The 20,413-nt window shown below is 42.6% G+C and overlaps 1 protein-coding gene across 1 annotated transcript in view; it reads left to right on the forward strand.

Annotated features, from left to right (window-relative positions):
- The first annotated feature begins 1,589 nt into the window (after positions 1-1,589).
- The window catches only part of itpr3 (inositol 1,4,5-trisphosphate receptor, type 3), a 301,852-nt gene continuing 283,028 nt past the window's right edge, over positions 1,590-20,413 (forward strand). Inside the window, exon 1 of the mRNA XM_078242319.1 lies at positions 1,590-1,873. Coding sequence (XP_078098445.1) covers positions 1,785-1,873 — 89 coding nt within the window. The 5' untranslated portion in view covers positions 1,590-1,784. The remainder of the gene's footprint in view (positions 1,874-20,413) is intronic.

The raw sequence follows: 20,413 nt of genomic DNA on the forward strand, positions 1-20,413 counted from the left end.
GTAGGCAAGCTGAGACAGTCCGGTCGAGCTCAAAGGGAAGGTTGAGATCTGAACACTGAGTACTCAAGCTGAAGCAGAGTGACATGGGTCAAAGTGGTTGGAGTACATGTGGCACAGTGGTTAGCACTGCCACCTCACAACACCAGGGACCCAGGTCTGATTCCTGGCTTGGGTCACTGTCTGTGCAGAGTTTGCATGTTCTCCCTCTGTCTATGTGAGTTTCCTCCAGGTTCTTCGATTTCCCCCCACAGTCTGAAGGACATGCTGGTTACGTGCATTAGCCATGCTAAATTCTCCCTCAGTGTAACCGAACAGGTGCTGGAGTGAGGGGATTTTCACAGTAACTTCATTGCAGTGTTAATGTAAGCCTACTTGTGACACTGATAAATAAACTTTAACTTTAAAAAAACTTTAAATTTTACTAGAAACACATGGAACTGGACTGAGCTAAGCAGAAAAGCACTCAGGACTAGTAAAGGGCATGCTTAGAAAAATATACATGCTAGGTAAGCCTACGTTGATGACATTGGGAGCCAAGGTTGCAAATGAATGAGACCTAGTAGAAGAATGTGTAAGCAAAAATTAAACCCTTGGTTCCTGAGTTTTCCCAAGAAAAATGTATGGAAGAATTTCAGCCAGGAGTTAGATAAACTTTGAGATAAGTTTAAAGATTTGGGTGGCACGGTGATTAACACTACTGCCTCACATCGTGCGTAAATCCCAGCTCAATTCCAGCCTCGAGTGACTGTGTGGAGTCTGCACGTTCTCCCAGTGTCTGTGTGGGTTTCCTTCGGGTGCTCTGGTTTCCTTCCACAGTCCAAAGATGTGCGGGTTAAGTGGATTGGCCATCTATTTTGGGGGGGTTGTTCAAGTTGTTAAGTATGTATTGGGGTAACTGTGTCGGCATGCAAATAATTTTCTTTTCGAACGATTTTTATGGGTGTCTCTGACATTCACCAGTTCCTTATTGACAATCTCGGTGCACAGATCTGATTGCTGGGTTTCCTGTGGATTCCTGGTTGGTTCTTCATAAAGTGTTTCTTATCCCTCTGTTGGTTAATGATTGGTAGCGTAGGGGGGCCAACATTTTCAGGTGGGCGGTTACTTTCGCTATTTCCAGGTCTGCCTCATTTATCGCCACAATGAAGTGAAGGTTCATGGTTGGATGCAGAAGTAGAAAACCACACGAAAGTTTCGTTCAGCTCGCCCTTCTGAACGTTTTTATAGCACCCAGAATCACCCAACATCACGTCTGCCTCGAAACCGGAATGAGGACGATAACCTTTTAGCGTTAAATGTTGCTTTTTATCCAGAAGGTCACCGGTTCTGCCTGTTTTATTGCGACCAATGTTTGTACATGAAAGCGTCTGGCATTTCTTCACTTCCAGTGATCTCTGACCAGAGTCACAAGCAGGATTTAATTCTGTTTTGGGTTACAAAGGGGCGTTACTACTTGGTGATAAGAAGTTTACATCAGATACTGTAAAACTTCCTGTATTATTTTCTCTCCTTTGCTATTGGATGCAGGTGGCCACATAGCCGGAGGAGCGCTCATGCAAATATTTGCAGCTCCAGTACTGATCTCTCGTCTTTTCACAGTGTGTTGACAGTGCGGGGTGGAGAGGCAACGAAGGAGGCGACAACTGATTTCTTCCTGCTTTTCTGCGAAACTTTTTAAAAAACTTGTTCTGGTCTGTAGCAACTACATGAAGTCGCCCTGCGTGGGCTGATGTGAACCTTCCAACTCAAGAAGCAAGCGCGTCTGCTCCAGAGAGGCCAGAGCAATGTCTGAAATGTCAAGTTTTCTGCATGTTGGGGACATTGTCTCTCTGTACGCGGAAGGCACGGTGAATGGCTTCATTAGTACCTTAGGGTAAGAGCTCATCGACTCACATCTTTTGCACCCAGCTTTACTCCGGGAAACTTTCCAAATCTCCAGGCAAACTTTGGCGATCTAGTGTTAATTACATGTGTGCAACTAAGTTCAACAGATAATGGTTAAAAAAAACCCTTCAGCTTAGTGACTCTACTAGGTCCTAAGTTCCGTCAGGTTCCCCCATGAAAGTCAGTGCCAATTGTGAATTGAAAGTTAGTGATGATGACAGGTTGCTGTGGGGCGATTGTTTCGAGATTTACAAATAGTATTACTTTCAGTGCTGTGCACTTAAGGCCTAGGGTGTCACATTCCTGGACCTGATTTTCAGATTCGCTTTGAAACAGTGCAATCAAAAGTGTTTCTCTTGTGGTTGCTTGTTTTATTACTGCCTCGTGTAACTTTCTGAAGGTTCCTGTCTTCTTGTATAGCACTCTGGGTGTCCGAAGACACAGGAAGGCACAGTTTGAATTCCTGTTCTTTTATATCTGTTCTGTCCTGCTTACTTTCTTGAGTTTTACATAGTTTGTTCACCTGAGCTATGCATTGCTCCTCCCACGAAATACATGGCACCTTTTGAATCGTGATGATTTGTAGAGGGTGTACAGTAAACAAGTCCCAGCCTTTAGAATAATAAAAAAGTAAAAGTTTATTTATTTGTCAGAAGTAGGCTTACATTAACACTGCAATGAAGTTACTGTGGAAAGCCCTGAGTCGCCACACCGGTGGACTGTGGGAGGAAACTGAAGCACTCGGATTTAAAGGAGCACTTGCTGTCTCCAAGGAAATGATTTTTTGTTGGTTTCTGGTGGGCAAGTGTCACATGTTCATTTCACCACAATGACTCCCCATGCAAGAGGTTCGACATGATTCATGTTGTTAGTGGTTTGCAAATTTAAACGCTGCTCCTTCAGATGCCATTTTCGCAACATTGGTGATCGTGTCTCTCCAGCTTTCACAGTCTTTGGTGTGGGCCGACATTTAAGTGTTCTCATATCATTTGCCTGTTCTGCTTCTTCAGCTGCCGGTGTATTTCCTCCATTGTCTCCCTTTTGCTGTGCTACTTTCAATTTTGCCAGCCACTACCAGGGGTTCTGGTTTCACCCTCCTAAGTACGAACGGAAAGTTGTGTCTTTAGTTGTGTTCATAGATAAAAGTGCTTGTCTATCCTCCTCCACATGTCCTCATTAGTTGTGTGTGTACTTTTTTATCAGCTTTATTAAAAAAAAATCTTTCATCTGAAACCTATCTGACCTGCATTAAAATTTATTTATTAGTCACCGGTAAGGCTTACATTAACACTGCAATGAAGTTACTGTGAAATTCCCCCAGTCGCCACAGTCTGGCGCCTGTTTGGGTCAGTGCACCTAACCAGCACGTCTTTCAGACTGTGGGAGGAAACCGGAGCACCCGGAGGAAACCCACACAGACACGAGGAGAATGTGCAAACTCCACACAGACAGTGGCCCAAGCTGGGAATACGAACCTGGGTCCCTGGGGCTGAGAAGTAGCAGTGCTAACCACTGCCCTCCCCCCCCTCCCCCCTGCCCCCCTGCATTAGGTGCAGTGACAAGTCCAAGGAGCTTTTTACACAAAATGGTGGAAATTATAAGAAATTTGATCTACTATAATTCAAATATTAAGAGAGATTGGGGATGTCCAGTTGTTATAATTTTCTATTTATAGCTAAGCAATGGATAGTGGAGGGTTGCATGGTAATTTGCTTGTCGCAATGCACAAAGGTTTTGATAGATATCAGGACTCTTTTAAAATAAATAAAGTCTTGCATGGATGTACTGCCCAAGGATGTCCCACAGTACTCTCAAAGTGTCTTCACTGAAGTAGGAATTACTCATAGAAATCATAGAAACCCTACAGTGCAGAAGGAGGCCATTCGGCCCATCGAGTCTGCACCGACCACAATCCCACCCAGGCCCTACCTCCACATATTTACCCGCTAATCCCTCTAACCTACGCATCTTAGGATTCTAAGGGGCAATTTTTAACCTGGCCAATCAACCTAACCCACACAGGGCCTGGGTGGGATTGTGGTCGGTGCAGACTCGATGGGCCGAATGGCCTCCTTCTGCACTGTAGGGTTTCTATGATTTCTATGATTTCACACATCTTTGGACTGTGGGAGGAAACTGGAGCACCCGGAGGAAACCCACGCAGACACGAGGAGAATGTGCAAACTCCACACAGACAGTGACCCCATTTGTGTACAGCAAGGTCCCATGAAGTACACCGTGCTAATGACCAGATAATCCCTTTTCATATTTTAACAAGGTGTTTTAGTTTGAAATACAAGAATGACTACATATAAACTATATGATGTGAGGCCTGGTCAAAAGAAACATGAATCATATGACTCCACACAAGAGGTAATTAGCAAAAATGAGTGCACACTGAATTAGAGGAAGCCTTTTGGGTTGGAAATTGGTTAGAAGGTAGGAGACTGAGAGTGAAGTTAAATGTGCACACTCTGATTGTCAGCATGTGACAAGTGTTTCCCGCAGGGATATGTTTTGACACCTTAACTTTTCACCATATTTATCAATGACAATGGGCGGCACGGTAGCACAGTGGTTAGCACTGCTGCTTCACAGCTCCAGGGTCCAGGGTTCGATTCCCAGCTCGGGTCACTGTCTGTGTGGAGTTTGCACATTCTCCTCGTGTCTGCGTGGGTTTCCTCCAGGTGCTCCGGTTTCCTCCCACAGTCCAAAGATGTGCGGGTTAGGTTGATTGGCCAGGTTAAAAATTGCCCCTTAGAGTTCTGAGATGCGTGGATTAGTGGGTAAATATGTGGGGGGAGGGCCTGGGTGGGATTGTGGTCGGTGCAGACTCGATGGGCCGAATGGCCTCCTTCTGCACTGTAGGGTTTCTATGATTTCTATGACTTGGATAAAGAAACAGAGATTTGTCTATCCAGGTTTGGAGAGTATACTGAGTAAGGAGCATATATATGCCCTTTATTATATTTGCTAGCTGATCTCCTGGGTTATTGCAAGCTAGAACGCGAGATGTTGCCTGACCCACTGAGTATGGTTAACATTTTCTGTTTATTTTTCTGATTTCCAGCATATGCAGTATTTGTGTTTGAGGTAGTCTAGAGCATGGTTGATGCATTAAGGCTAAGTTGTGTTCGACATGACCTGAATTTTGTAAAGCTGCAGGAGCCTCATGATGAAATTATCTCAATCAACACATCCTGATGACCTTTAGGAGTATGTGCAGAAGCAAGTAGCTGTAGCTTGGCTGTCTGTCAACCCTGAACTCTACTCTTGAGGAGAGGCTGGGTACCTGAGATTAGAAAATTAGCAGAAAATGACTGTCAGCTTAGTGAGTCATTGAAATATGGCATCTGACCAGCTACATTTAAAACAATAAATGTACCAGGAGTGCCTGTTGCTAAACAGGGTGAACCAATGATTATTCTACAGTCTGTTGATTTGGTTGTTAGCTTGATCTAAGTGAACACGCAGCTGGAAGTTTCAAACCAATAAATCATGTGAATTTTAGCTGGTTATCTCTATAACGACTCTGAGACTTTTGAGTCTTGACTCTTGCAACCAAACCAGCCAGCATCCAAATTTTCTGGCCTTATATGAATGGTATCTTTGTGAGAATATAATGTGCATTTCATACCAGGCAAACAAAAACCATCTTCCATGAGTTACTGTGCCTGACAGTATAAGGGAGGAATTAATCATAGTTAATATTGCAATTGGCCTTGAGTACCCTCTGTTCATTGATGTTAATTCAGCTTCCTGAACGTATAGAACCTTGGGCCAATTTGAATCTGTGCTTTTCAGAAAAGAGAAAAAAACACAGTTAAAAGGGAAATGAAAGCCCCACAATGTGGAATTAATGTTTTAATTGTCTACACTGGCACACTCCATTTGTGTCATCATGTACCAAAAATGATCTGAGTCATTGGACATGAATGCAGGGTTCATTGAATTAGTTATAATTAGGTTCCAATCAAAAACAGAAGCACATAAAGCATTTGTTGTAGAAAGTAAAAAAATGACATGTAAAGCTGCCTCATATGTACATTTAAACAATTTTGAAGCAAAGGCAATTAAAGGAGCTTGATTTTCTGATGCAGTTTTTTTTGGAATTATACTTGTATTTTTTAGTATGAAGTATTTCTAAGGCAGGTTCATCAGAATTATCTCTACTCATAAAATCTGTAATCCATCACTGTCAAATTCACTGATCTAGAATTAGACAAATCAATAGATGCATTATTTTCCTGCTGCCTCAGAAAAGCAGCCAGCATAGTCAGGGACCCCACACACCCTGGACATACTCTCTTCCACCTTGTTCCGCCGGGAAAAAGATGTGAAAGTCTGAGCTCATGTGCCAACCGACTCAAGAATAGCTCTTCCCTACTGCCATCAGACTTTTGAATGGACCTACCTTATATTAAGTTGATCTTTCTCTACACCTGAGCTATGACTGTAACATTGCATTACATTCTGTATCCTCTCCTTTCCTTCTCCTCTATGTACTCTATGAACGGTAGGCTTTGTCTGTGTAGCATGCAAGAAACAATACTTTTCATTGTATACCAATACATGTGACAATAATAAATCAAATCAAAATTAAAAGTTCCAATTTTTTACCAGTTTAGCAAGTTGCAGGATGTGTAAGGTAGTCGGCAATTCTGGGCAATATTGAATTACAAGTGTATATTAAGGATTTGAATAAAATATCTCTCCATTTACAAATGTTATAGAACAAAGAACAAAGAAAATTACAGCACAGGAACAGGCCCTTCGGCCCTCCAAGCCTGCACCGAACATGCTGCCTGACTTAACTAAAACCCCCTACGCTTCCGGGGACGATATCACTCTATTCCCATCTCATTCATGTACTTGTCAAGACGCCCCTTAAAAGTCCCTACCGTATCCGCTTCCACTATCTCCCCCGGCAGCCAGTCCCAGGCACCCACCACTCTCTGTGTAAAAAATCTGCATCTCTTTTAAAACTTGTCCCTCGCACCTTAAACCTATGCCCCCTAGTAATTGACTCTTGCACCCTGGGAAAAAGCTTCTGACTATCCACTCTGTCCATGCCTCTCATAACCTTGTAGATGTTTATCAGGTCTCCCCGCAACCTCCGTCGCTCCAGTGAGAACAAACCAAGTTTCTCCAATCTCTCCTCCTAGCGAATGCCCTCCATACCAGGCAACATCCTGGTAAATCTTTTCTGTACCCTCTCCAAAGCCTCCACATCCTTCTGGTAGTTTGGCGACCAGAATTGAACACTATGTTCCAAGTGCGGCCTAACTAAGGTTCTATAAAGCTGCAACATGACTTGCCAATTTTTAAACTCAATACCCCTGCCGATGAAGGCAAGCATATCGTATGCCTTCTTGACCACTGTAGGCGCTTTCAGTATTACATTGTTTCTATCAATGGCATAGCTGTTAAATTTATGATACTGAGCCATACACATTAGATGCGGCTCTCTTTCATCTCTGCTCGGCATTGGATTGGTTCGTATCTGCAAGAGCAGCAACATTACTATAATCGCTATCAATGTCTTTGGACCAGGGAGCTAAGAGGCAAATGAATGGGAGGGCAGCAGAACTGGGGAAGGGAGGCAAGGCAAGGGGGGGAGAGGGAGGGTGGGAGAGAGGAAGTAGGGAAGGAAAGAAGGGGAAGAAGAGAAAGGGTGGAGAAGAGAGAAAGAAGGGAGGGAGGAGAACGGAGTAGAGAGGGATGAAGGGAGGAAAATCTCAGGGTTTTCGCTTTGAACAGTTTCTCATTGATTCAAGCTGGGAGGTACACATCTTGACATTGGGTAAGGACAAAATTGGACACATGAAGGGCTGAATTTTTTCAGCTAATTGGCAATGGGCTAGGAGGCGGGAGGGGTGGCAGGAAGGCAAGGGGTGGGCACATCAGGCAGGTGCCTGATTGAGCCACTTAAGTGGTCAATTAAAGGCCACTTCCGGCCTCTGGGGACATTTTACGTGCATCGGGAAGGTGCGGAGACAGCCAGCCAGGGCCAGTGCAAGGGCATTAGGTGCCCGAGGTGAACCTTAAACTTTGGAAAAGGAGAATATTACAATACTTATTGGACATTGTCATTGCTCTACACTTTTCACGGGATATGTACTGAAATAAATGCACATTATAATGTGTACTATGGTTCACATGATGTAAATCTGTATGTGCCTGCAATAATTACTAAATAATTTTATGTATAATTTATACAATCAATAATCATTATGAAAAAGTGAGCTGGATTAAATAATATTCTTTGATATTATTTACTGGTTCACAGTTTTAGGATAGTCACTTAGATGTACAAATTTGTAATGCTGCCACAAAAACATAGTGAGGAATACATTATGCAATTTTGGGAAAGACTACAATGTAAATACATGGGAATCTATCTGTATATCGGTATATGTGGATGTATATCAGTCAAATCCAGACCTTTCATTCTCACTGCTAAAGCCTGTTTGTTTACTTGTGTGGTTTCATGAATAGTTCATTCAGTGTCTTGCCATTACCCCCAAATTTTGCTGCTCTAGATGACCACCTAGTTTGCCCAGTGGTTGTACCAGCCTCACAGCCATCTAAACTTTGCTGGCTGCCGGTGTCATTTCAAGTTGCGGACTTAGCCATCGTTCACAAAATTTAGCGTAAGTAGTCTGCTGATGCTCAGTGTTTGTGTTCACACATGAGGGACTGTTCACTCTATGCCACGATGTGGAGTAGTCACTTAACACTATCTTCAAAATAATGAAAGCGATGGAAAACAAGGATTTAGAAAAAACATAAATATTTGAGTTTCAATTCCCTTGTTAATTGTATATAAATTCTGATATAAACTATAAACGGGCGGCACAGTGGCATAGTGCTTAGTGCTGCTGCCTCACAGTGCCAGGGACCCGGATTCAATTCCGGCCTTGGGTGACTGTGTGGAGTTTGCATGTTCTTCTTGTGTCTGCGTGGGTTTCCTTCCACAGTCCAAAGATGTGCAGGTTAGGTTGATTGGCCATATACTGTCCCTTACTGTCATGGAGATTAGCAGGATAAATACGCGGGGTTAAGGGGCTAGGGCCTGGGTAGAACTGTTGTCAGTGTAAGCTTGATGGGCCGAATGGCCTCCTTCTGCACTGTAGGAATTCTGTGATTCTAAATGCATTCCTTCTGTTGCTGAAGTATTTACATATGGGATGACAATAGTTGATGGGCGGGATTTTCCGCCTGCGCTCGCCCCAAAACCGGAAAATCCCACCCGAGATCAACGGATCTTTACATGGTCCGCCCTCTGCCAACTACGATGCCTGTGGCCCCCCGATGACTTTGTGTAATTTAGATGACAGCAGAATATGAGGTAAATTTAGGCAATAGATTTTGCAGCATTCTTTGTGTGTTTTTGGCATTGTTAACATTTTTTTAGCTGTTCCAAACTGTGCAAGTTTAAATTACCTGTGACATCACAAACTACCTTGACCATTAGAATTCCATTGCATCTGAAAGCTGTACTCTTCCAAGTGCAACCTTTGGTAAAGGAAAATGAATGAATGAGCGAATTAGAATTTAGGAGGAATAAAATGTAAAGCAAGAGGTCACTGGAACTTCTCGAAAGGGACATGAGTAAAATTTTAAAAACATCTAAAATCCACAATTATTTCCCACCTACAATGTGAGATTTTTTGGTATCGTCTCACTTCATTCATTTTACCTGCATTCTAAAGTGCATAGAAATGTGGCCAATAGTTGTATTATTCATTTGCTATGTCAGACATATTTGTGGCTATCTAGAAAATGTTCATATTATAATTTGATTTTGATCCCTCTGGCATGTTTCCTTTGCTTTGATGTGCTTTTAAAGAATTGCTATAAAATCCTGTAAATTACATACCTTGAACTGAAATGACACAAGGTCCTTCACCACCTATATCCAGCATGGAGAGTTTGGAGATTAGCACGTGAAGCAACAATCATGACCAATTTTTCTTTTTTGATTTACTTTTAGCAGAGATTGGTGCTTAAAGCTTATTCATTAGTGTCACAAGTTGGCTTACATCAACACTGCAATGAAGTTACTGTGAACAGAGGGTGACAGTAACCAATCAAGTAACTCGGAATATAGAATATGTTTGCATGAATATCAAAGAGCCAGTGTTGCCCTGGAAGCTGGAGCGCTTACTTTCTTAGAGACTGAGGAACAGAACATGAACATTCAGAGGAAGTAACGTTATTTTGGACCATGAGCTCACAGCTAGAGGGACAGAAGCATAAAGTTAGCTTTGCCACAGGCAAGTCTTTTAGGAGGAGTAATTCTGGTCAACCAAATAATGGATAAATATTATAGATACACAGCAAGGTTCAGTGAAACTTCATTGAATCCCTACAGTGCAGAAGGAGGCCATTTGGCCCATCGAGTCTTCACTAACTCTCTGACAGAGCATCTCACCAAGGCACTAGCCTTGTAACCCCTGTATTTACCCCACTAATCCCTCTAGCCCATACATCTTGGGCAATTTAGCATGGCTAATCAACCTAACTCGTACATCTTTGGACTGTGGGAGGAAACTGGAGCACTTGGAGGGAACCCACGCAGACACGGGGAGAACGTGCAACCTCCACACAGACAGTCACCCGAGGCTGAAATTGAACCCGGGTCCCTGGCGCTGTGAGGCTGCAGCTAACCACTGTGCCACCGTGCTGCCCATAAACTAGTTAATGTTGTTTAAGAACAGGACCGATAGATACAAAGAGAATTACAGAAAAAAACCTCCTGAGGTGCTGAGATAATTAACTTTCATTCCAGGGAAAGCAAAACTGAAACCAAAACAATTAATAACTCATGGGTAAAGCCTTTTTAACCAACTCAAGTTTGTCCTATTAATATTCTGGTTACCCCAGTAGAGACTTCCAATGGTGCCTTATGAAGTCTGCATGTTTTATTTCTCTTGGCTGGTTACCTCAGAAATGTATTTCTTTTATTACCTGTTCTGAACTTAAATCTAAATAGGATGTAAGATTGGAGCCATTCTGGAGTTCTTACTCAATTTATCTTTATGGGGGAAGGGGGACATGGGGCAACAGTTTGTGGGGATGGGGAGGAGGGAGTGGGAGGAACATGCTTTAAATAACTTAAATAAAGCGAATAACTTTTCCTCAGGAGCTACCTGTTGGACTTTTCTCATGTTTCATTTTCAGAAATGAAGACTAATGTGTGGAATTCATTTGATTTGATTTGATTTATTATTGTCACATGTGTTGGTATACAGTGAAAAGTATTGTTTCTTGCGCACTATCCAGACAAAGCATACCATTCATAGATAAGGAAAGGAGAGAGTGCAGAATGTAGTATTACAGTCATAGCTAGAGAAAGATCAACTTAATGTGAGGTAGGTCTATTCAAAAGTCTGATGGCAGCTGGGAAGAAGCTGTTCTGGAGTCGGTTGGTACGTGATCTCAGACTTTTGTATCTTTTTCCCGATGGAACAAGGTGGAAGGGAGTATGTCCGAGGTGCATGGGATCCTTGATTATGCTGGCTGTTTTTCCGAGGCAGCGGGAAGTGTAGACAGTGTCAATGGATGGGAGGCTAGTTTGAGTGATGGACTGGGCTTCGTTCATGGCCCTTTGTAGTTTCTTGTGGTCTTGAATAGAATAGAAGCCATACCAAGCTGTGATACACCCAGAAAGAATGGTTTCTATGGTGCATTCATGTAAAACTTCTTTCATCTTCTAGTCATGAATAATATTTCTTTAGTTTTAAAGTACCTACCCATTTTAAACTTCCATTAACCAGAAAAATGGCAGGCATTTCAAGTTTGCTGCTCCTTTTCCTTTGACTTCATAACTATACTTGGTTTGCTAACTATGATAAAGATTTTCTGTTCCTTTCCTGCACCTTTGTCTAATCTGTCCAGTTTATACCTGTATTCATCACCTTGAACAAAATAAGACATTGCCTCATAAATTTGTTGCAATTTCCTCTTTGGAGGAGCTTAAATTATTGGATTGACATTAAAGCTTTAATGTCACCACCTTTAGATCAGTAGGATAAGTAATGCAGTAGCTGAAAATAGCTTGGAGTGTGACTGAAGTTACCAGTAACAAAAATATATCTTTATAAGGGAAAATCAATCTATTTCTCAGTGCTTCTGAAATGAATGTAATACTTGGGGGGCCGTTATATTTATAGGATCTGTAAAGCGATGCATTGGAACTGGAAGAAAGTATTGTGGAAATGTATCTAAGCAATTCATTGGCATACTTCAACAACCTGTCATCCCCTGAAATATATCTTTTATCCAACTCTTTATTCAACTGATTGATTGAAAAGCTCAGAGTTCAAAGGATGTAGGATTCATTGCAAAGAACCTTAGAAAAAACACCAGAGTTTGATTCAGAACCAGATAATTTTGAATTGATAATTGAAAGGCTCAGGAATGATGTATGTTAAATTTACGCAAATGTACAAATATCCAAATTGAAAATTACCTGAGGCTTAGTGTTTCAGAATTCATTTGAAATTGTTCATGAAATTCTATTTCAAGGTGATGGGCTATAAATAAATGGAAGAGCTCAGCAATGATTATGTATTCCAGGAAGTCTTTTGCACTTAGAACAGAGCTCAATGGCGTACCAGCATGAATGGAGATGGAATCTTTGTGATCTTATACATAAGCCTACATCAAAATAGATGAAAACCATGTTCCTGAAATAATGTGATGCAAATTACACAAATATGTTCATGGGAAATTAAGAATAAATGAGTGACTGCCTTTGTCAAAATAGTGGACCATTGAATTTTGCATGATTTGTTAAACACTTGTACAATAGCATGTGCTGCCTGATTCCCCAGGATTATAATACTTAAGCTTGTTGACTTCAGAGTTCTTTAAAAATGTTTACTTGCTTGACTTCTGTTTAACTGAACAGTCCGTCAGCTAAGTGAAGATTTAGCGAGCATTTGTTAATCTGAACAGCTCCTTATATTTGGGCTTTGTAACCCTAATATCCCACTGCCTTGTTGCCTAGGGAAGAATGAATTGTTACTCTTTTAATATTTGGCAGTAGTGTTTGCTCACCAACACTCAACCTTAATTCATTTCTCATTGCCACTTGATCTAAGTACAATCCAGCACTCAACAATATTTTTGTGCAATACTATGCTTCTCCAGACTTTGAAAGATTTTTGAGTGGAGTTGGGGGTCATATATGTGACAAATCTTTCAGCAATAGTTAAGTCCTTTGCACTCTACCACCCCCCCCCCCCCACCCCCCCCCCCCGACATATAATGTACAAATAATAAGTATAGACATAGGATTACGACCATATTTAACTATAGTTCTGCAATGTCTGTTTTATATATCTTAAGTGTAAAATAACTCCCTTAATATACATTGGTTACCATTGCACTAATCATACATTCATACTGCTGAGTTCATAAGGCTTTGGAATATGAAGGCAGCTCTCTCATGAGGCTACTGTATTTTTCTGTTTATTTACTGTCATGTTACTTTTTGCAGTGCATTAATAAAAAATACTCACCGAAATGATAACATGGTTTTTCTTTGGATGGTTGTTTTAGACAGTTTTTTGGAGATTAGCACTCCTGGGGAGTGTGGCAATATTTAGAGGGTGTACCCAGACTGAAAAGTGTCCCAACTGTAGTAACCATGCACTGCATGAGCGCATGGGGCAGGATTTTCCTTAACAGCGGGGAACCTCAGATCAAATGTGGGTCCCGACCTCACACTGTGCAGGGAGCAGGAACCAGGCTGTGGGTTTTGCCCTCTGGCTAATTGGTGGCCAGAGGGGCACACGCCAAGTTCGCAAAGCTGGAGGGCCAATAGGAGGCCTCCCAGCACTGAAGCAGCTGCAGTCTGCCATTGCAGGTAATGGAAAGGGAGGGCACTTCCATCCTGAGGCCCTCCCTCAGCACTTTAAAAAAAGATTTGAATGAAAACTATTAGCACAGCTGCTGGGCCACTGTTGTGGAGGGGAACCCCACCCCACTCACCCAACATGCCGACCTGCGCCTGCAGCTGTGACCAGAAGATGAGAGGTGGCTGGGGCTGAGGGGGAGCTTTGGAGTCACCCTGGAATATTGGCACTCCTCAGTGTGCTACCAGGAGGTCACTTCCAGGCAGCTGCTGTGCTGCCGATGCCATGTGGAGCCTGCAGACTGAAAAATTCAAGTTGACCTTTGATCAGTGGCCTTAATTGGCCTTTTTAATGACCTTACCTAGCGGCCTGCCCCTTCCTAAAACTGGCTCAGAGGCAGGATGACGCTGGTAGAGCAGCCTGCTGGCTGACAGCGCAAAAGTATGCCTCCACCATCTCCATTTCCGCTACCAAATCTGGGTGAAAATCTTGCCTGTTGTGCCAAGGTGCTCTGCTGAAGTTCATGGCTTTATATCATAAATAAAAGTTCTGAAAATCTGGCTGGCACCGTTAGCACAACTATTCCTATGGCTGGGGAGGTAAAAGCATTAATTATTTGAGTCAACGCCCCAGGTGTGATCCCTAGCCTGGGCTGGTGTTAGCTGACATCAGTTGGAGCAATCAGTGGGAATGCTTCAGAGTTTTGGGCTCGGGAATGACATGTTGCTGATTGCAATTCTCTGAATCTTCTATGAAAACTTTTATGTGGTTGTTGGGTGAGAACAGGATTAGGCTTTGCTGTGATGTGGTGCCCCACCCTATCTGAATAACCTGTGGACACTCGTAGTCTAGACTTACAGGAAAATTGTGGTCTCTCTTGTGAGATACCGGAGATTGGCAGTACTTTAGTAGTAGTTTTGATCTGTAGCAAAGGAAGAAAATAAAATATTTTAAAAAGTGATTGCATAAACCAGCCTTTTAAAATGTTTGATTTTCTTCACTTACACCCAGTTTTTGCTATTTAAATTTGTAGTATTATTAAAAAGTACAGTTGTAACCAACCTGGAGCTACCTATATTTCATTTGCCCAGTCAAATACAACCCAGTATCTACTTGCTGCAGAAACTCCTTGATAGAATGTTGATGCGTATATAGATGTCCTGATGATTATAGACTGCATTTAATTTAACTTATTATAATGTATCTTCCCGAATACGTTGTTTTACTGGGCCTCTGAAGCTGTGTACAGTTTGACGAGAGAAAGAGGTGGGAAACAATGTCTTTAGTCCTGATTGCTATGAAACGTATTGAGACACTGGGAAAAGGATGATTGCAAGTGTTAGAGGTCTGATTATGAGGAAAGACTGGAGATACTTGAGCTTTTAAACCAAGGGCATAAATGAACAATAATCTTATAAAAGTATACAACATTGGTAAGAGTATAGAAAAGGTAACTCAGAATATTAACTTTAAATCAAGTGTAATGAATAGACCAAAGACAGTCTAGTGCAGGGTTTAGATTGGAGAAGAAGGGTGGCATGATGGCACAGTGGTTGGCACTGTTGCCTCACAGTGTCAGGGACCTGGGTTCGATTCCAGCCTGGGGCAACTGTCTGTGTGGAGCTTGGACATTCTCCCTGTGTCTGCATGGGTTTCCTTCGGGTGCTCCGGTTTCCTCTCACTGCTCAAAGATGTGCAGGTTAGGTGGATTGGCCATGCTCAATTGTCCCTTAGTGCCCCAAGATGTGCAGGTTAGACGGATTAGCCAAAATGCCTGGGTAAGGTACTCTGTCAGCGAGAGTCGTTGCAGACTCAATGGGCCGAATGGCCTCCTTCTGCACTGTAGAGTTTCTATGAAGAATGCTTTTACAAAAGTTAGCAGTTGGTTCTTAGTCGAATTTAGTGATCAACATGTGGAACAACTGCCAGATAAAGTAGTGGAGGCAAAAACCCTGGAATAAAAGAGATTAATGGATGTTCCAGTGGGGAATAATCTGCCTGAATATGGCCTCCATCCTTGATCTCCAGGTCCAAGACTTGAGTGATCTGGTACAGGTGTTTGGTTATCCATCACTAATTATGGCTGGACCACCTCAGATATCATCGGCTTTGCTCTCTTTTGCCCACACTGCACACCACTCAGGATTATCCTGGAAAGCTAAGATCGCTCCCAGCTGTTTTGCTTCACCATAAACTGGTTCCTTAAACATCTCTCTTTCTCCTGCTTCCACCACCCTTATTTGTACCAAAAGGGTTGAAGAGCCTATAGACCTCTTTCTCATGAAAATTGAAACAACCTATTCAGCCTGACCACTGCCTTCCTGTTGCCTTCCCTCATGCACCAAGTGAAACATTCGCTGACCCTCACACTGAACCTGTATCCTCCTCTAGTTTCTCACCAGTCTTCCCTTTATGCCCTCCCACAGTTCATCTTACCCATCAAACCCACCTCCTATTCCATTGACCCCAGCTCCCACTAAAATTTTCGCCACCTTACTTCCCCCCAGGGCTCCCATGCTAGCTGACAATGATCCCTTCCACAAACTCCAGTCCCATATAACAACTACATTCCTTTCACTGGCTAATCATTCAGGTCGAACAAGATTGTATGAAACCTTAAATGATCTGATCTGGACCTCAAAGACCAATTCCAGCCATCAGAAAGACCTCATATTTCTGCGTGCCAAATGACCTTTGCCCTTTCTTTGTCCTTTCATTGCTGCATTCCTTACTTGTACTTTTTTTGAAATCTGGAAGGGTGGTGCAGTGGCACAGTGATTAGCACTGCTGCCTCGCAGCACCAGAGACCCGGGGTAAATTCTGGCCTTGGGTGACTGCCTGTGTGGAGTTTGCACATTCTCCCCGTGTCTGCGTGGGTTTCCTCCGGGTGCTCTGCTTTCCTCCCACAGTCCAAAGATGTGCAGGTTAGGTGGATTGGCCATGTTAAATTGCCCCTTCGTGTAACAAGATGCGTAGATTAAATGAATTACCCATGGGAAATGTGTGGGGTTACAGGGACAGGGCAGGGGGGTGGACCTGGGTAAGGTACTGTCAGAGAATTGGTGCAGACTTGTTGGGCTGAATGGCCTCCTTCTGCACTGTGGGGATTCTATGAACTTGATGACCTGATGTCTTCCTTATCCATACTCCACGCTGAATAGAGTGCGCAAAATGTGACAATCTCTTCACTCTTCCTGTCCCCCAACATATTAGATTTACTCTCCTGGTCTTTCTGATCCCTTCGGGGCCTTGCTGTAGCTTATTGCTGCAGAGAGCTCCAGCTGTACATCCTGACCTCCACCCTTCAGTCATTCAACTCTGTTGCTTAGTGTGTTGAATCACACTTTCAGAAAACTCCTTCCAGTGTCATCGGTGTCTCTGAGTCACTGGGATCAGCTTCAAGTTCCGCTCCAGTGCTTGAGTACAATAATTAAGGCTGACACTCCCGTGCAGTAACGAGGGAGTGCTGCATTGTTAGTGGTGCTGACTTTTGAGTGAGACATTGGGCGGGATTTTACGGCCTCGCTCATCCCAAAATCATAAAATCCCACCTGAGGTCAACGGACCTTCTCATGCTCTGCCCCTCACCTGCTCTGATGCCCATTTTGGGCGGGCCAGTAAAATTCCAGTCCATTATCTGAGTCTCTGTCTGCTTGCTTGGGTGAATGTAAATGATCCTGTGCCAGTCTGGCCAATGTGCAATCCACATCACAGAGAACTCCTGTTTGGGGGAGTGTGCAGTGTGCATTTTGGCTGTCATGTTTCCTGCATTACAACTCTGGCTATACTTCAAAACAAGTACTTTATTGGTTGTAAAGTACTTTGAGATGCCCAGTGGTGGTAAAAAGCACTAGATAAATGCAAACCTTTCTTTTAAAGCCCTCTGCCTCCAATTCTCTTTTAAGATTCCTTAGAACTTTTCCTTTTGAGCAAACCTCCTCACCTTTCTTATGACCATCTTCTTTCCTTTAGAGTACCTCTTCTTCATTGATATTTATGAAGTGCTCCCATTTTTTTTGCATGAAAGGAACTTCACAAATACAACTTTGATACCGGGCTGCTTGTCACACAGATTTTTTAGTGGACTTAGCACTGATACTTAATAGACATAAACAATGATAATTATTGCTTTACAATTAGGGGAGGCAGTGGCGTGGGGAGGCAGTGGCGTAGTGGTATTGTTGCTGGATTAGTAATCGAGAGACCCATGGTAATGCACTGAGGACCTGGGTTCAAATCTCACCACGGCAGATGGTGAAATTTGAATTCAATAAAAATCTGGAATTAAAAGTCTAATGATGACCACAAAACCATTGTTGACTGTCATAAAAACCCAACTGATTCACTAGTGTCCTTTAGGGAAGGAAATCTGATGTGGTCTACATGTGACTCCAGATCCACAGCAGTGTGGTTGACTCTTAATACCCTCATGGATGGACAATAAATGCTGACACAGCCAGTGACGCCCACATCCCATGAACGAATAGAAGAAAAGGTCGATCTGACTGAAAATTAATGTCTCAATCTTACTGAACCAAAATTCTAAATAGTTTGACCCCAGGATGGTTTTCCCCGAGTGGAGGGGGCTCGCCATTGGTTGCTGGTGGGATCTTCCAACCTCACTGAAGTCGATGGCGATTTACATTCCTCATCTGCGCTGCCGTTGGGAATATGTAGCAGGGATCAGCTTTGGTGAGACTGGAAGAACCTGTCGGTGGGAAGGGCTGGAGAATTCCACCCAGAGTTTGAGAGAAGGCAATTTCTCTTTGCTTATGACCAGCCTGATTTTTTTCTAGGTTTGCAATTGGAATTCTTGATTCAAGAAAGGGATTAATTGAAAGCTAGATAAGTCCATTTTACCCTCCTAGGAGGCTGCATACAAATCCCATATAACACACTCTTTCGCTATTAGGGACTTGTAAGTTAAGAATCTATTAACTACAGTGGAAAACTGTCAATTATCCAACATCAATGTATCTCACAGTCTTTTGTGAAGGAGAGCGGTGAAGAATTTGAGACTACAGAGGATTGAGTATGTCCACATTTTATGCCTAAAGGCTTTGTGGTCTTATCCTCTAATTGACATTTCTATGGTTTGTTGGTTATTGTCGTGATTGTTTGGTTATTGCTGCCTCGATTGTTAAATACACAATAAATAATTGTGTGTCCTAACCCACACTAAGAGCTGCACACTCATACTGCAGTGCTCATTAACCTACATTAGCTTGTGGTCCACCAACAGATTTTAACATTTTACATTACGAACATACGAATTAGGAGCAGGAGTAGGTCACATGGTCCCTCGAGCCTGCTCCACCATTCAATAAGATCATGGCTGATCTGATTGTAACCTCAACTCCATATTCCCGCCTGATAACCTTTCATCCACATGTTAATCAAGGATCTATCTAGTTCTGCCTTAATAATATTTAAAGCCTCTGCTTCCACTGCCTTTTGAGGAAGAGAGTCCCAGAGACTCATTTGAGTGATAATAATTCTCCTACCTCTGTCTTAAATGAGCGACCCTCTATTTTTAAACAGTGACCCCTCGTTCTAGATTCTCTGACAAGAGAAATATCCTCTCCACATCCATCCTGTCAAGATCCTTAGGGTCTTAAAAATAGTGATCAAGTCACCTCTTACTCTTCTAAATTCTAATGGGTACAAACCTAACCTCTCCAACTTTTCCTCACAAGACAACCCACCCATTCCTGGTAATAGTCGAGTGAACCTTCAGTGAACTATTTTTAATGCATTTACATCTTTCCTTAGATAAGGAGACCAATACTGTCCACAATGCTCCAGATATGATCTCGCTAATATTCTGGACAAATGAAGCATAAGGTCCCTACTTTGGCCATCAATTCCCCTCAGGAAAAACAATAATATTCTATTAGCTTTCCTAATGATTTGCTGTACCTGCATACGAGCCAAAAGATCCATTTATGCCAACTCTGTTTCCTGTTAGTTAACTAATCTTCAATCCATGCTAATATGTTATCCTCCACACTACAAACCTTTATTTTCTGCAATATCCTTTTGATGTGGCACTTCACCAAATGCCTTCTGGAAATCTAAGTATAGTACATCCGTTGTTTCCCCTTTATCCACAGCACAAGTAACTCCAATAAATTGGTTGATGTCTGCAAAAGGACTTAGGTAGGTTAAGTTAATGGGCAAAAATTTGGCAGATGGAGTACAATGTGAGAAATTGTGAACTTGTCCACTCTGGCAAGAAGAATAGAAAGTGGTGTACTATTCAGATTGAGGGAGATTGCAGAGCTCTGGGGTACAGAGGGATCTGGGTGTGCTGGTACATGAATCATAAGAAGTTAGTATGCAGGTACTGCAAATTATTAGGATGACAAATGGAATGTTGCCATTTATTGTAAGGGAATGGAAAATAAAAACAGAGAGGTTTTGCTTCAGTTACACAGGGTATTGATGAGACTGAGGACTGAATTTTCCCAAAAAGATTCAAAGGCCCTGATCTAACCGGCATGGCTGCCCCGAAATAGGGGTGGGTGAGGCTTGCAGAACGGCATTCCCCGTTGGCTTCGGGCGCGATCTTATGAGCCTTGGGCAGCTATGCCGGTAAAATCAGGGCCAAAGTGTCATAATAGCGAGAAACCGGGAGTCCTCCATGCCGGTCTTTTACATGC

The sequence above is a fragment of the Mustelus asterias genome, chromosome 25, assembly GCF_964213995.1.
Source record: "Mustelus asterias chromosome 25, sMusAst1.hap1.1, whole genome shotgun sequence".
In the NCBI taxonomy this organism is placed as follows: Eukaryota; Metazoa; Chordata; class Chondrichthyes; order Carcharhiniformes; family Triakidae; genus Mustelus; species Mustelus asterias.